This window comes from Crocodylus siamensis, chromosome 1, assembly GCF_052110815.1.
Source record: "Crocodylus siamensis isolate JL-2025a chromosome 1, ASM5211081v1, whole genome shotgun sequence".
Taxonomy (NCBI): domain Eukaryota; kingdom Metazoa; phylum Chordata; order Crocodylia; family Crocodylidae; genus Crocodylus; species Crocodylus siamensis.
The window spans coordinates 96,130,248-96,147,045 of record NC_143395.1 but is presented as its reverse complement, the minus strand read 5'-3'; the positions used below and the strand labels follow the sequence as shown (position 1 = coordinate 96,147,045).

The following is a 16,798-nucleotide window of genomic DNA, read 5'->3' as shown; positions in this document are numbered from 1 at the left end:
CCCTGAACTAATAGACTAAAAAGTTCCTATTTTAATAGAACAACCCCATTCACAGTTAAGGCCTAACAATAAGCTGCTGGCTCTACTTTCTTTCTTTTTGGAACAGCTGACACATCTTCACTTGCTCACAGCAGCTCTGAATCAGCCTTGTTTTCCTCCATACAGATACTTTGGCTCAGTTTATTCCATTAAAATCTGTGTACAGAGAAAGCTTGGTGATCTGGCACTGGTACAGGGTGTACACATTTCTAAGTAGGGATCTTAGAATTATAGAATCCTAGAAGTAGGGTTGGAAGGGACCTTGTAGATCTTCAAGTCCGACCCCCTGCCTGGGTGGGAGAAAAACTGGACTCAAGAGTCCAGCCAGGTAGGCATCAAGCCTCTTCTTAAAGATTCCCAGGGTAGGAGCCAGCTCCACTTCCGTTGGAAGCTGGTTCCAGCTCCTAGCTGCCCTAACTGTGAAGCAGTTCTTGCAGATGTCTAATCTAAACCTACTCTCCAATAATTTGTGTCCATTATTCCTTGTTATGCCAGGGGGCGCTAGGGGAAACAATGTCTCCCCCAAACCCTTCTGGTCCCCCCCAGGTGAGTTTATAGACAGTCACCAGGTCCCCCCTCAGTCTTCTCTTGTGCAGGCTAAACAGGTTTAGGTCCCGCAGTCTTTCATTGTAGGGTCTGCCCTGTTGTCCCCGGATCATGCGGGTGGCCCTCCTCTGGACCCTTTCAATGTTGTCCACATCCCTCCTGAAGTAGGGCACACAGAACTGGATGCAGTACTCCAGCTGTGGCCTGACCAGCGTCGAATAGAGGGGGAGGATCACCTCCTTGGCTCTACTTGAGATGCACCTGTGGCTTCATGACAAAGTCCGGTTAGCCCTGCCAACCATGACCTCACATTGTTGGCCCACGTTCATCTCGGAGTCAACAATGACTCCAAGATCCCTTTCTGTCTCTGTGCTCTCAAGAAGGGAGTTTCCCATTCTATAAGTGTGCTGCTGGTTTCTACTGCCTAAGTGCAGCACCCTGCACTTGTCAGTATTGAAACGCATCCTGTTTATGTTAGCCCACTCCTTTAACCTATCCAGATTTTGCTGCAATCTTTCCCTCCCTACTAGCGTGCTCACCTCACCCCAAATTTTGGTATCATCAGCGAATTTACATAGGGTGCTTTTAACCCCATTGTCCAAATCGCTGATAAAGAAATTGAACAGCGCGGGCCCAAGGACTGAGCCCTGGGGGACTCTGCTGCCCACTTCTCCCCAGGTTGAATATGACCTGTCCACCATCCTCTGAGTATGACCCTTCAGCCAATCTGCAATCCATCTGACTGTGCAGGCATCAGTGCCACAGTTGCCTAGTTTTTTAATGAGGATGGGGTGGGAGACAGTGTCAAAGGCCTTGCTGAAGTCTAGAAAGACTACGTCCATGGCGACACTTGCATCCATTGCCTTTGTGACCTGATCATAAAAGGCAATCAGGTTTGTCTGACATGACCTGCCCCTAACGAAACCGTGCTGGTTGCCCTTGAGCATCATCCCTGAAGCTGGCCCATCATAAATGTGCTCCATGAGGATCTTCTCAAAGAGTTTCCCTAGGATTGAGGTAAGACTGGCGGACCTATAGTTGCCTGGGTCCTCTCTCTTCCCTTTTTTTGAAGATGGAGACGTTAGCTATCTTCCAATCATCTGGCCCCTGGCCCGAGCACCATGAGCACTCGTAAAGCCATGCCAAGGGCCCTGCAATAACCCCAGCTATCTCCCTCAACACCCTGGGGTGGAGAGCATCTGGACCCACTGACTTGCACGTCCAGCCCCTCCACAAGCTCTCTAACCCGGTCCTCCCCAACCTGAGGTCTGGAGGTGTTCCCCTCGAGTCCATCTTGCATCACAGCAGGCCAGTCCCAGTCCTTGCACAAGACAATGGAGGTGAAGAATTGGTTAAAGAGGTCCGCTTTCTCCTCTGGTGCAACCACCAGATTGCCCAGCGTATTTTGCAGGGGCCCCACATGACCCGGTGCCGCCTTCATCCTTCCTATATATTTGAAAAAGGACTTTTATTATCCTTGATCTTGGACGCTAGTCCTAGCTCTGTCTGCCTTAGCTTTCCTGACAGCCCTCCTACAGGCACGAGCAGAAGAGGTATACTCCTCTTTGGAGATAGCACCTCCCTTCTACTGGGTGTATGCTGCCTCTTTGGCAAGCAGGCATTCCCGGACATCCTTGGTGAGCCAGGGGGGGCTTTCGGGCACTTTTGCCCCCCTTGCTTCTTGTTGGCCCCCTTGGGCCTAGAGTATCGTTTCCTTAAGGAACGGCCACTCGTCCTGGACACTGAGTTCCCCTGCCCTCAAGGACCCTAGCGCCTCTCCCACTAGTCTCCTCAACTTGTTGAAGTTGGCTGTCCTAAAGTCTAGGGCTACCGTCTTGCTGCAGGCCCTTGACACCCTGCACTGGACAGTGAATTCCAGCAAGCGATGATCGCTGTCGCCCAGGTGGTTAAGGACCTGGAGGCCCCTTACCAGGTCATCACCTGTGGCCAGGACCAGGTCCAACAGGGCATTTTGCTTCCTGAAGATATCCCTTGATATATTTTAATGGGTTTGCAAAGAAGGGATAGAACTGTAGCTCTCTAGAAGGATACACAAAATTCTGTGAGTTTTAGACAGTTAATAAGAAAAACCCTGTTATCTTCATTGTCTTCTTAGTGAAGGCAAATGTAGTATATTAAAGTCTGATATTTGTAAAGAATAGTTTTTGTGACTGATACATTTATTTACTTCATTAGCCATATGTGCATATATTTTGTTGTAGCTTTTCTCCATTCTAACCCATTTTATTGCCATACACTGAGGCAATAGTAATGAATAGCTTTCCCTGGAAGTGGTTAACATGTCAGAAATTCTACCAATCACTGTGGTCGGAGATTTTTCATAGATTCATAGATTTTTATAGATTTCATAGATTTCATAGACATTAGGGCTGGAAGGGACCTCGGGAGATCATCGAGTCCAGCCCCCTGCCCAAAGGGCAGGAAGTCAGCTGGGGTCATAGGATCCCAGCAAGATAAGCATCCAATTTACTCTTGAAGGTGTTCAATGTAGGTGCTTGAACCACCTCCGATGGCAGACTGTTCCAGACCTTGGGGGCTCAGACAGTAAAGAAATTCTTCCCTATGTCCAGCCTGAAATGGTCTTGCAGGAGTTTGTGACCGTTCGACCTCGTCATCCCTTGGGGCGCTCTGGTGAACAGACGTTCCCCCAGATCCTGGTGGTCACCCCTGATAAACTTATAGGTGGCCATCAGATCACCCCTGAGCCTGCGCTTTTCCAGGCTAAAGAGTCCCATGGCTCTCAGCCTGTCATCGTAAGATCTGTTTTCCTGACCTCTGATCATGCGCGTGGCTCTCCTCTGGACTCTCTCAAGCTTCTCCACATCCTTTTTGAATTGTGGAGCCCAAAACTGGACGCAGTACTCCAGCTGCGGCCTCACTAAGGCCGAGTACAAGGGGAGAATGACGTCCCGGGATTTGCTCGAGAAGCATCTATGGATGCACGCCAGCATTTTGGTCGCTTTACTAGCCACAGCATCGCATTGGAGGCTCATGTTCATCTTGTGGTCAATGATGACCCCCAAGTCTTTTTCTTCTGTAGTGCTAACCAACGTAGCACTGCCGAGCCTATAAGGATGCTGCAGGTTTTTCCTCCCAAGGTGGAGAACCTTGCATTTTTCAGTGTTAAACACCATCAGGTTCACGTCTGCCCATTTGCTGAGCTTGTCCAGGTCAGCCTGGATCACCCGCCTATCTTCCGGCGTGGATGCTTTGCCCCAAAGTTTGGTGTCATCGGCAAACTTGGCCAGTCCACTCCTGACTCCAATGTCCACATCATTAATGAAGATGTTGAACAGTATGGGTCCAAGGACAGAGCCTTGAGGGACCCCACTGGTCACAGGGCACCACGACGAGTGACTGCCATCGATCACAACCCTCTGGGTCCGACCACGAAGCCAATTTCCCAGCCAGCGGATCGTGGTGTAGCCAAAGCCACAACTGGGCAGTTTGGCCAAGAGGTGATCATGGGATACCAGATCAAAAGCTTTTTTGAAGTCAAGATATATGACATCAATCTCTTCTCCCTTGTCCAGGTGATAGGTCACCTGGTCATAGAAGGAAATGAGATTGGTCAAACAAGACCTACCCGCAACAAACCCATGCTGGCTGTCCCTTAGAATGTTAGCCTGGGCCAGTCCCTCAAGGATGGCCTCCTTAATAAACTTTTCTAAGATCTTCCCCAGGATAGAAGTCAGGCTAATGGGCCTGTAGTTAGCCGGATCCACTCTCCTCCCTTTTTTGAAGATCGGCACCACATTGGCCTTCTTCCAGTCATCGGGCACTACACCAGAGCACCAGGAGTTTTCAAAGATCCGTGCCAGGGGCTGGGCTATGACGCTCGCCAGCTCCTTGAGTACCCTGGGGTGCAGATTGTCAGGGCCGGCTGACTTGAAGGTATCCAGCTTCTCAAGGTGTTCCTTCACAAGGTCAGCATTTATGGAGGGTAGGGGATCCCCCTCACCCGGATCTCCCTGTCCCATAGCAGGCATGGGCATCCCGTGTGACTGATGAAAGACTGATGCAAAGTACCTATTTAATAGGTTGGCTTTTTCCTGGGCGTCAGTTGTCAGTTGCCCCATCTGGTTTAGCAGGGGTCCAACATTGCCCTTGCTTTTCCTCCGGCTCCCCACATATCTGAAAAAGGACTTTTTGTTGTCCTTGATGCCTGAAGGTAGTTGGAGTTCTCAGGTTAAACATGTTTTTATTATAACTGTAGAACTAGATTGGTACCATCAACAACCCGGTTTTTCCTTCTCTAAAAAGAGATAAAAATACAGGGCAGAATCCTTCACTTAATTCTGCCAAACTGAGAGCTGCCAAAGTGAGATCCCTACATGCGCAAATCTCTCAGTAGGGAAATTAAAGATCTACATAGTACCACCCCCTCCCATCTCCATATATATTTTTTCCATTCTCTGTTGTGACTGAGACTCATGGATGACTGGTGCGTCCCAAGTCTGGGGGGGAACCAGATTCCCGACAGGGAGTGGGGGTCACTTAACAGCCAATCACCAATGGTGGTGGTGGTGGGTGTCCCACAGTAGCCGAACCAGCAACCCCAGAACCACCAACAGCGAAACCAGTGAAACCAGACGTGTACTTCCACCGGCATTTCTGGTTTCATGGCTGGTGCTTCCAGGCGGTGCACGGCCAATCTTAGGGGGTGCATGTGCACCTGCATGCACCCCCTACGCATTCCCAATGATATAAATGCTGCTAATACAAAGATGATCACAAAACCTAGAGTACATACATACATTTGGGGACATTAGGGGAAGGTGACATCATATTAAAAATGGCCAGCCAATCTAACTTAGTTTGCTCAAGTGCAGACATTACACTTAGATCCTTAGGTAAGTTTATTTAAGTGCAAAGTTCAGGAAGTTTAGATTGGTCTAAAAATGGCCAACATGATCTAAGTTAATTGTACCTCTGAGAGAGTCTAACTTAGATTGGATCTGGCAAGAGGGATCTAAGTGAACTTCTATACATTTTCCAGCATAGCCCAAGGGCTGGGAAAGCCCAGCTTCTGGCCCCAGTCCTGGGGCTGTTCTTTTCCTACCCAATCCCCAGGACTGGGCTATTTTTAGCCCCCCAGCCCTTTGCCCAGCACCTAGGCAGACAACCGCCCCCCCCCCCCCCGCAGACCAGCCAGCCTCCCTGGACCTGCCAAACATCCCATCCTGCAAGCCACTCCCAGTGCCAGTTTGACCAGCATTTGCTGGGGGGTTGTTAGTTTGGGGGTGAGTTAGGGGGCTAAAAATAGCCCCTGGTTCTGGGGGGGAACCCCCTAACCCCCCAAGGTCCCTGTGGACCCTGCTAGCCTACCAATCCTCCCAAGCTCCCCAATGAACTGCATTAGCCCCACTGATCCCCCTCACCTCCCTGAAGATCCCAGTTGTTCCCCATTCCAGTTGTGGACCCCACTTGCCCTCCTGATCCCCCCCATAGACCCCACTTGTCCCACCAAGTCTGTGGTGGGGGAGGAGAGAGAGACCAGATTTCTCAGATATTTAAATGCCTTAGAATGCACCTAAACCCCATGCAAAATCTGGGTTGGATTCCTTTAATGAAAATAAGTAAAATCCACACTTTGAGAAATGTTGCTTTTGTTGGCTGCAAAAATAATGTGTTACATGTAGATTTTTTCCTTAGCTATTGTGAAACCAGTAATTTGGTTACTCTTTCTGAGACAAATGGTAGTAGGAGCACACCCAGACATGAATGCCCTTGCTGCAGTTACACTTTCAAATGTTTTTTGCCTCCCTTTTAGATAAAGAATGCTTGATTCTTACCTCCAATGCTGAGAAACCTATAGTTTCTACTTCAAATACCAGTATTACAGTGAGGTTGCCACCTGTCAAAACACAGATTTTCTGCCCAGGCATAACTCTCCCTACTCCAACATATCTTGTGTACTATGGAAAAGTTGCCGGCAGGGTTATGAGTTGTTCATCCGGACTACGCTGTAGAATAATGGTAAGACTGATTACTTTTGAGTAAATAGTTGCCTGACATCATTTATGAGCAGGTGACTCCAGGTCACGTCTAGGCATTTAATATTCTGTTATGAAACCTTGTAAAAGCAAATTTTCTACAAGCAAACACTATCACATATTAACTTCCCACTCAATTAAAAACATGTCCTGGTGATGATCTCCAGTTCTGCTTCTTAGCGGTGTCTTGATTCTTTGATAGGAGCAGCTCATTTGTTCCCAAAGTTCAATATCAAAAAATGATATAGTTTGATGGTTCTTTGGAACCTGATGTGAAATGGCTCATTGATCTCAGACCATTTCCTCAAGGACACTTGTCTGTGTGGCAAAAAGCACCATTGCACATAGCTCTAATAGACATCCTTGTTGGCAGCCATGGATTACGGAGGCACAGAAATGTAAAGAACCCATTTCATCCCTGGGTGTAATTCACCAGTGTCCAAGTTTAAGTATATTGGTAGAGTGCAATATCATGGGCTGTGTTGTGTCTGATCTGTGGATAAACAGGTCCTTAATTTTCTAATATTTCAGTCTTGCTGATGAAGCCTAACTGAATTTTGTTTCCTAGGCAGGCACCATTCTGTTGTAATGGGAGCCGAGAGCTAGATAGCACGTTACTAATCTTCTGGGTTTGGATAGTGACTAAGCAGAGCTGTTTAGTCTCCCTAGTGGCTTTGCAGATGCATACACTTATATTTGACACCTTTCTTGGTCAGAGGACCCCAGAATCAGACCCTAGTCCTACTACGCTTTTGGTTACTTTATATATTTTTAAAGAGTTCACCTGGCTGTAGGAGCCCTGGTTTCTGCTTTACAGCTTTCAGTGACAATATGGCAGTAAAGCAAGGGATGCAAGCTTAGGAAAGGACATTTTACACATACATGTAGCTTACTTTTTAAAACACACACAAGATTCTTGTATCTATGAAAAGAAGGAAATTCCTGAATACTTTTCTGTCATGTCCTCACCACCCTTGTGAGCCCTGATTTGGTCTAAGTCTTCAGGTCGGGTAAACCTTCTGGCCGTCTTGGTCTGGCCATTTTGCTTTTGGCAGCTGAATGGGCTGCCTATTTAGAAAAATAGCTTTCTTATAAAGCAGGATCTGCCACCTGTCATGCCCATGTGCTTTCACTGCAGAATTTCCAGGCTCTGATCTTCCCAGGTTGGTTTCCAAGCAGAAGGTTGTTTATGCTCTTCTTCTAGCATACTCCTTTGTTTCCCTAGGGTAGATCCGTCCGGTGCTAATAACTCACTACAGCTTCTCAGTCATAATTTTTTCATTAGGTGCCAAGTTCCTGTGACAAAACATATATCCAAAGCCACACTAAATGCTACATTCAAAATGGAGGTTGAAATGTTATGTATTTAAAATATTCACTGAACAAATTTTTCAGCTGATAGAGATTTCCCAAACTGTCATATTGGCATCTTCCCTGATTATTTTATAAATCTATAAACTTTTTTCATTGCTAGATGATTGTCTGAACTTATAGTTCTTTGTTTACCAAAACATACTTACTGTCTGAGATTCTGCCTCTTTGTTACAGGAAAGTCAAAAAAATATAGCTGTTATTAAAGACCTACAGCCATTTTCAAGTTACGTGATACAAGTGGCAGTGAAAAACTATTATTCAGAAACTTCTAAACAGCCATCCTTGGGGAAAGAAACCATTGGGACAACTTTCTGTGGAGGTTAGTTTTAGATTTCTTCTGTTTGGGGGCCTAATTTTGTTCTTGGTTATATTAATGTACTGTGTTGACATTATTTAGGGTTATGCCTGTGTGAATAAGGCCCTCTTCATTTTTAGTAATGATGAGGAGTGGGAGAAATAGGAAACTTCCTAACAAAATGTAATCTATTGATACTTTACAAGATCCTGAAGGTCAAAATATATGTCTGTGAGATTTTAATGTCTGAGCAAATGTACACACTGTCCAATGCTCTTGTTTGCTGGTTCCCTGAGAAGCCATAGAGCAAGGGCAAGGTAATGGCTAGGCAGTGACTGCTTTTGACTCTGGCATTGTCTTAAATTTAATGTGAGTGTGAATGTCTAGCTTGTATACTGCTCTCAGCATTAGCACTTCTTTAGAAATGCCCAGATGGGCTAGATAGAATCTGCACATCGAGTGACAATACCAGACAGTAGCTCATAGATTTTGAAGTTGATATCTGACACCATATAAAAGAGAGAGCATTAGCACTATCTGGAAAAAGAATTGTCCCTTTTATCCTAAAAATGTGATAATTTAAAATTTTCAGTCATCTTAAATCAGGAAGAAAATGAACTATTCCTCATCATTTCTAGCATTCTTTCCTTTGTTGTGCTACTGAAGGCCATCTAAGTGAGCTTCCTTGACTTAGGAAACTGTTTTTGAAAACAACAAATAGGAAATGTTATTCCTAACCTTTGCTGTTGATTTGTGGGCCATGTTACAGTACAGGTGATATCAAATCTCCTCAGACCCCATCTTGGGATCCACCCAAACACCCTATACATATACTGTAACTGCCTACACTTAGACTTGTCCACTGAAACCAGAGCACACAACAATGGAAGTGGAGGTCTCTCTTATTGCACTCTTATTGTCTGCTAGCTCCATTGATGGATGTCTCCGATTGGATCTCCGGGAGTGGCAGTGGCACCAGCACAAATATACAAGTAGAGGTTTAATTAGCAGGGTTTGTGCCCTGACAAACCCTGCTGGAGAGGCTGCAGCAGGTCTTCCTGTAACTTCATGTGAGTCAGCTGAACCAAACTGAAGCAAGATGCAGATAGCCAGTGAACAAATGTGGAAAAAGAGAGAATGAGGCACAAAAGTGAAAAATGGAATTTTACAGCATCAAGTTAAAATGAAATGGGAGTCTCAGAACAAAACTATAAAATCAAAACAAGACAGCAGAGCCAAAACAAAGCTCTCTCTCTCTCTCTTTAAAAAAAAAAAAAATGCTCAGGAGAAAAAAATTGTCAAATTTTAAATGTGTGGTTTTTTTGGGTTTTTTTTGTTGATGAAATTGCCTTTTCCAATGGAAAACTGTTTTGCCAAGAATTGTCTCCCCAGTTATAGTTAGACTGTGCACGTGTCCTGGCTTTTGTCCTTGTAGTATTCTGAGTATACTTATTAGTTTTAATTTTAATCAGATTTTATCAGTGTTTCTTTCTCATTTTAGCTTATTCAACAGCTCAGACATCTGTGGATTCTGTCTCGGTCTTTTCTTTGTTTTTATATTCATATTAGTGAAGCTTGATTTGATCTTTGGTTCTCTTCAAATATTAAGGATAGGAGGAGAATAGAAAGAAATAGGACTAGAGAAAATAAATGCATTAGGCCTGCCACAGAGTGTCACTCTTACTTCACATATTGCTGAGCAATCAGAGCAATAAATCTTTTGTTCTCCTTACCAATACAACCCATATAAAATTCACTTAAAGAGTTTATGATCTTATAGCCAAATCATAAGTGTATTTTATGGAAAATACATCTAAAAATAAAATAAGCGGTTCAAGTAGATAATTTACAAAGAGCTCCTTTTGATATATTTGACACTCTACCTAGTTGAAAACTTAACTTACATCTTGTCTTACTGGTTAGTAAGAAAAAATATAAGGTACAGTCTAGGCATGCTATAAACTAATTTATGGTCTTGTGAATTTCAGAAACCTTTGCTTTGGCAAAATGGCTAAGTAGCAACTAGCTGACATGGACATCAGATAGGCAAAGCAGTATGTTTAATTTGTATGACTTACCTAAGCATATTTCCTTGGCAAATTCACAAATCACAGCAGCACTTAGCAGGTAGAATTTTCTACGAGTTTCCTCATTTCGTTTTGGTGCAAAGAGGGACAACAACTTTTGAGTTAGTTTTGAAGAGATACAAAGAGTATAGCCAGGAGTATCCCCACTCAGCATGGGACTGGCTGGGTACTGGCTCCACGCTTCCTGGAGCAGGGCAGGAGCAGCCTTGTACCAGGTTGCTCCCAACAGGGAGCATACGTAGATGTGCTCCCAGGGAAAGCTTACTGTGCATAATATTACTATGTAGTAAGCCTTTATAGCATTAATAGCATGTGTAGACACACCCACAGTCTGTAACTGTCCAGATGATATTTTCTTATTACCTTTGATATTTCCTTATTACCAGAGAAAGAGGGCCGTATATTTAAGGAACTTAATTTTTACAGCACTGGGCGCATTTCTTCCTCACATGGTGTCATTTTGGGCATCCAAAAATATAACTCATTTTAAAAATGCAGGTCATAGAGGATTAAGGATACAGTGGAGCTCCTAATCTACAGCTGCCTAACTTAGTGGTTCTCAACCTTTTATACTTGAGGCACACTGTGTTGGACTAGAGGCATTCTATGGAAAATACCAGTTCTTAGTTTTCACTCATTTTTTTGACTACGGAAAAAAAAATATAGCAGTTTTTTTTCTGTTGCAAAAAACTCAGACCACAGCAGGTCGTAGTGGTTTTGACCACCAAGAATTCCTATTTGAAATCTTTGTGAACCATGTTTATACACCTAACAATGCTAACACTGTGCGTGTCTACACATGCACTTTAATGTATGTTAGCCTATTTTAATGTGTATTAAAACACCCCAGGTGCAGTACCTTGCACTTGTCGGCGTTGAGTCCCATCCTGTACTTGTCCGCCCACCCCTGTAACCTGTCTAGGTCTGATTGCAACCTAGTCCTCCCTTTTTAGTGTGCCCACTTCTCCCCACATCTTAGTGTCATCTGCGAATTTGAACAGGGTGCTTTTTACACCGTCGTCCAAGTCACTGATGAAGATGTTGAACAGTGCAGGCCCGAGGACTGAGTCCTGTAGAACCCCACTGCCCAAATCCCTGCAGGTTGAATAAGACCTGCCATCCACCACCACTCTGAGTGTGGCCCTCCAGCCAATTAGTGACCCATTTGACTGTGTAGGTGTTGACTCCACAGTCTCCTAGTTTTTTAATGAGAATGGGGTAAGGGACAGTGTCAAAGGCCTTCCTAAAGTCCAGAAAGACTACATCCACTGCTACCCCTGTGTCTAAGGATTTTGTGACCTGGTCATAGAAGGCCACCAGGTTGGTTTGACAGGACCTGCCTCTAATGAACCCGTGTTGGTTGCCCCTAAGCATAATCTCCCCTGCTGGCGGATATGCACCAGGATAATTGGCCACCTATAAGTTTATCAGGGGTGACCACCAGGATCTGGGGGAACATCTGTTCACCAGAGCGCCCCAAGGGATGACGAGGTCGAACGGTCACAAACTCCTGCAAGACCATTTCAGGCTGGACATAAGGAAGAATTTCTTTACTGTCCGAGCCCCCAAGGTCTGGAACAGTCTGCCATCGGAGGTGGTTCAAGCACCTACATTGAACACCTTCAAGAGTAAATTGGATGCTTATCTTGCTGGGATCCTATGACCCCAGCTGACTTCCTGCCCTTTGGGCAGGGGGCTGGACTCGATGATCTCCCGAGGTCCCTTCCAGCCCTAATGTCTATGAAATCTATAAATTTTCTCAAAAAGCTTACCCAGGACTGAGGTAAGACTAACTGGCCTATAGTTTTCTGGGTCCTCCTTCCTGCCTTTTTTGGAAATGGGAACCACACTGGCCCTTTTCCAGTCCTCTGTCACAATGCCAGAGCACCATGTGTGCTCATAAAGCTGAGCCAGGAGTCCCGCAGTGACATCTGTTAATTCCCTCAGCACTCTGGGGTGGAGATCATCAGGATCTGCTGATTTAAATATATCCAGTCCCTCCAGAAGTTCCCTGACTAGATCCTCACTGATTCTAGGCCTGGATGCACCTCCCTTGGGGCCTACAGGGGTCCCGGTGGTGGTGGGGGAAGCGTTCCCTGCTCAGAAAAATGGAGGCAAAGAAATTGGTTAGCTTTGCTGTCTGGTGAGATGACCAGATTTCCTAGCATGTCTTGCAGAGGGCCCCGCGTTACCTGGTACCTTCTTTTTACCCGCTATGTATTTAAAAAAGGACTTCTTGTTGTCCTTGATCTGGGTAGTTAGTCCCAGTTCCATCTCCACCTTGGCCTTTCTGACTGCCCCCCTACAGCCCCGAGCAACAGAGGTATAGTCCTCCCTGGTGATGGCCCCTCCCTTCTATTGGGTATATGCCTCCTTGTTAGCTAGGAGACGTTCCCATATGCTTTTGGTGAGTCATGGGGGCTTTTGCGCCCTCTTGTCTCCTTTGATCCATGTTCGGATTACCACCCTTTGAGCTTGGAGGATTGTCTTCTTAAGGAATGACCACTCTTCTTGGACACCCAACTCCCCTCCCCTCCGGGACCTCAGTGCTTCGCCAACTATTCTCCTTACCTCATTGAAATCCATCCTCCTGAAGTCCAGGGCTGTTGTCTTGCTGCAGGCCATTGCCACCTTGTGCTGGATGGTGAATTCCAGCAGGCGATGATCACTGTCGCCCAGGTGGTCGAGTACCCGCAGACCCCTCACCAGGTTGTGTGCCCATGGCCAGGACCAGATCCAACAAGACGTCTCCCCTGGTGGGGCTGTGCACCTCCTGGGTTAGATGGAGGTCCTGTCTCTCAGCTAGAAACCTACGTGAGTGGTCAGACCTGGCTGACTGCTTTTCCAGCAGATGTCTGGAAAGTTCAGGTGACCCATGATGACCACATCCTTTGACCTAACTGCCTCCGTGAGCTGACTTAAGAATTCCCGGTCTAGCTCTTCCCCTTGGTTGGGTGGTCTGTAGTAGACCCCCTTCATTAAGTCCCTTTCCCCTCTACTTCCTTGTATTCTAACCCAGAGCACTTCAGGGTGCCCCTTCTCTGACCCAGTGCTACTCGTTGAGGATATGTATTTCTCTTTGACATAGAGCCTCACACCCCCAATTTTCCTCCCTCTCCTATCCCTCCTGTACAGCCTATTGCCCTTGATATTCACTGCCCAGTCATGTGTTGGGTCCCACCATGTTTTGGTGAGCCCCACTATGTTTGGTTGGTGTTACCTAGTAGGAGGGTAAGTTCCTCCTGCTTGTTCCCCATCCTATGAGCATTAGTGTTGAGGCATTTGAGGCCTCCCGAAAATGCATGCACTGCCCCCCTAATCTCAGTACTACCTGGGCCCCTATTGCTTACCTAGGTATTTGTTCTGCTCATCATCCATCTAGGCTGGGCTGTTCTTGTGGGTGACACTTGGTTTAGTGGTCCAATGCTTATTCTGCCCTCGTCTTCCCCTTCCCCTTCCCCCGATGAGCCTAGTTTAAAGCCTACCAGAGGAGATCAGCCAACCTAAAGAGAACACATGCTTACCTTTGAGGGAAAGGTGAAGCCCATCCCACCTGAGCATGTCTCTTGTCCTGATGTGTGGGTCCATTGTCTAGGAAGCCGAAGCCCACCTTGAGACACCATTCTTGAAGCCGCAAGTTGACCTCTCTGATGCAGGTCTTGTGTCATCTTCCACGTCCACTCACTGGTAGGACAGAAGAGAATACCACTTGTGCCTCTATCTCCTTCAGCATGCCCCCCAGAGTGTGGTAGGATCATCAGGTGATCAGGGCTTCTGACCGCATCATTAGTGCCCACATGGATTAGGACCATGGGGTAGTAATCGGTGGGCTGGATAATGGCCTGGATCATCCCTGTCACATCCTGAATCTTTGCTCTGGGCATGCAGTAGACCTCACGTATCGAAGGGTCCTGGCAACATGGAACCCTCTGTACCTCTCAGGATGGAGTCGCCTATGACAATCACTCAACATTTCCTCCTCTGGGTCTGCTTAGCTCCTTCAACCTGTTCAGTGTGGAGAGGGTGGAGTTGCCTCCTCTCTGGAGGTTTCCTCCTCTCCTTCCTTCTCCTGCAGTGTTACCAGGGCCTCGTACCTGTTCTCCAGCTGGACTGGAGGAACTGGTACTGCTCTGCTGTGAGCAGCCCTGGTTCTGGAGGGGACCATCTGCCACTCTGCAGTGGAGGGCACCTCCTGGGGTGCTGCTTCCTTGGATACAAGGCCCTGCAGGGAGAGAAAATACCCATCAATTTCATCCTCCGCCTCCCTGATTCCCCTCAGCCTACTAACCTCCTCCTGGAGCTCCCTCACCTGCACCTCCAGGGCCCTAAGATGGGCACCTGCAGGACAGGTGTGGGTGCCCCCATTCCTTGCATCCTCCACAGGCCAGGGGGCAGGGGGACACCAGCTCCCCCATGGGCTCTGTCTGGGTAAAGGCCTCAGACAAACCTTGGGTAGGCTGCACCTCCCAGGCAGGGGACCTAGTAGCACTCCATGTCATCACCATTTTATAAATTGCTATCTATTTATATTTTTGTGTGGTCCCTTCACCCTACCCTAGCTGGAGTCTCCCTCCTGGACCTTCCTGCTCGCCCACCGGCTGTCGCTGCCCTTGCTGTGGGCTCCACTGCTGCGTCCGCCTGATGTGGAAATCATGATAGGGTCACTGCTTGGCTAACAGAGCACTTTATTTTACATGGCCATGGGAGAAGAAGCAAGGGCGGCTAATTCTCTGCAGCTGCAGGATACAGACTCTGTTATATACTTGTGAGAAAAAGACACACAGGAGCCTCCCCCTGAATACACTCTTGGCAGTCTGATGACAAATCACCCTGGAGTCTTACTAGACTAAACCTATTTTCTCCGTTTTCTCCAGCTGTCTCCTGATAAGTTTATCTCAAGGTCTCTTTGTTTTTTGGGCTTTACTTATTATGCTCCTTATTATGGCTTAACTTTTCCTCATCCTTCCCTCCCTTGTAAGCGCTTGTGTTTACATCTCTATATTCATAAGACCTTTGACATCTTGACGCTTACACTCGCAGGCCACTTCTCTGAGCACCATCATCTGTAACTCAGTTGCAGACAACCTAGAAACACTTTGGACAGTTTTTGCTAAGCAAAGGCGTGAACAGCACAAAATTATTTGGATAGTAATAAAAAGAGCAAAAAAGCACAATACACTTATAATGCACCACTTCAATAGGGATTTAACCAATCCCCCTATATTTGGCAGCCAACCCCACCAATCAAAGGATTTCTCTTTGGAAACAGCATGAATCACTTGCAACTGCTTTCTTATGGTGCAGAGATCCCCCTGCACTCATTGGTGCTGATCTATCCAAGTGCAGCATGTGCGGTTCACAACTGCATATACCCCTCCTTGGGCGACTAGGAGACAGTCCAGGGCCATACGATCTTCAACAGCTACTTGCCCCACCTGGGTAATCCTATCATTGAGAGCTCCCAAAGCATGGGCACTAGCATTGATAAAGTTCTCCATGACTTCTGAAATATTTATAATGGCCTTTTCTAATTCAGCTACACCTAGCCATGGGAGGAATGCCCTGGTAAATTGGTGAAACCCTGTGTCAGAGAACCAGCGGGTTCTCAACTGCACGCCGATGCCTGGGCAAGCCAGGCGGAAAGTTGGACACTTCATGCCAAGAGAGGCTAGGGTGCAAGTCAAACGTCGGGATGACTCTGCCCAAGGTACAGGTGCCAACTCAATTCCATGGTATAGTCTTATGGGTGTCATCCCCACACAGCCAGTACAAACCAGGAGCTGCTGCAGTACTAAGATCCCTACAGGGTGTGTTTCCCTCCCGACATTTTTGATTGACCTGTAGGGTGTAGGAAAGGACACATTGGCTCGCCACCATTCTGTGATGAGATATTAATTGGTTACAGGAAACAGGACCTAACACCACATAAAAATCAAAGCCATTGAGCATTAAACTAGACATCACACTGTAGTTCCCCCATTTGAAGGTGTAAAGATGGCTATGGGCGCCCCGTCGCAAAAATGGGACTGAATCTCTCCTGACACTTTTCCCCTTTTCTCAGTCCATGGCCAGGTGAAGGTCACCTTGCATCTGGGGTAATGCTTTACAAAGTAGCCAAGCCTCCCCCGTCCTTCCTGTCCTATTAAACTTGTAACAGAGGGCTGCTTCCAGCCCTGAGGACAATTTCCAGCTGTCTCGAGCTGGTTTCCACCACATAGATATTGACAGTTGGTTTCTGCTAGATGGGGGGGAAAACCTGACAAAGCTGGTATTGGAGTCAGTTCCTCAAGGGGGATCAGCACCCCAAGCATTGGGATTCCCTTGGTTGGGTGCGTGGGCCCATGTATGTATACCCAGCAATTTGTAAGGTTTCCTGCATGAGCAATGCTCTGTCCTAGGAATACAACACTGTTCTCTTCCCATGCCCCAACTGGAACCCC

General features: G+C 46.7%; 1 protein-coding gene and 1 pseudogene across 1 annotated transcript in view; one reads left to right on the top strand and one right to left on the bottom strand.

Moving 5' to 3' along the window:
* Window positions 1-16,798, top strand: part of ROS1 (ROS proto-oncogene 1, receptor tyrosine kinase) — a 139,838-nt gene that overhangs the window by 66,866 nt on the left and 56,174 nt on the right. The window contains exons 29-30 of the mRNA XM_090032152.1: window positions 6,380-6,585; window positions 8,151-8,295. Coding sequence (XP_089888278.1) covers window positions 6,380-6,585; window positions 8,151-8,295 — 351 coding nt within the window. The remainder of the gene's footprint in view (window positions 1-6,379; window positions 6,586-8,150; window positions 8,296-16,798) is intronic.
* Window positions 15,347-16,235, bottom strand: LOC149873075 (syncytin-2-like; annotated as a pseudogene).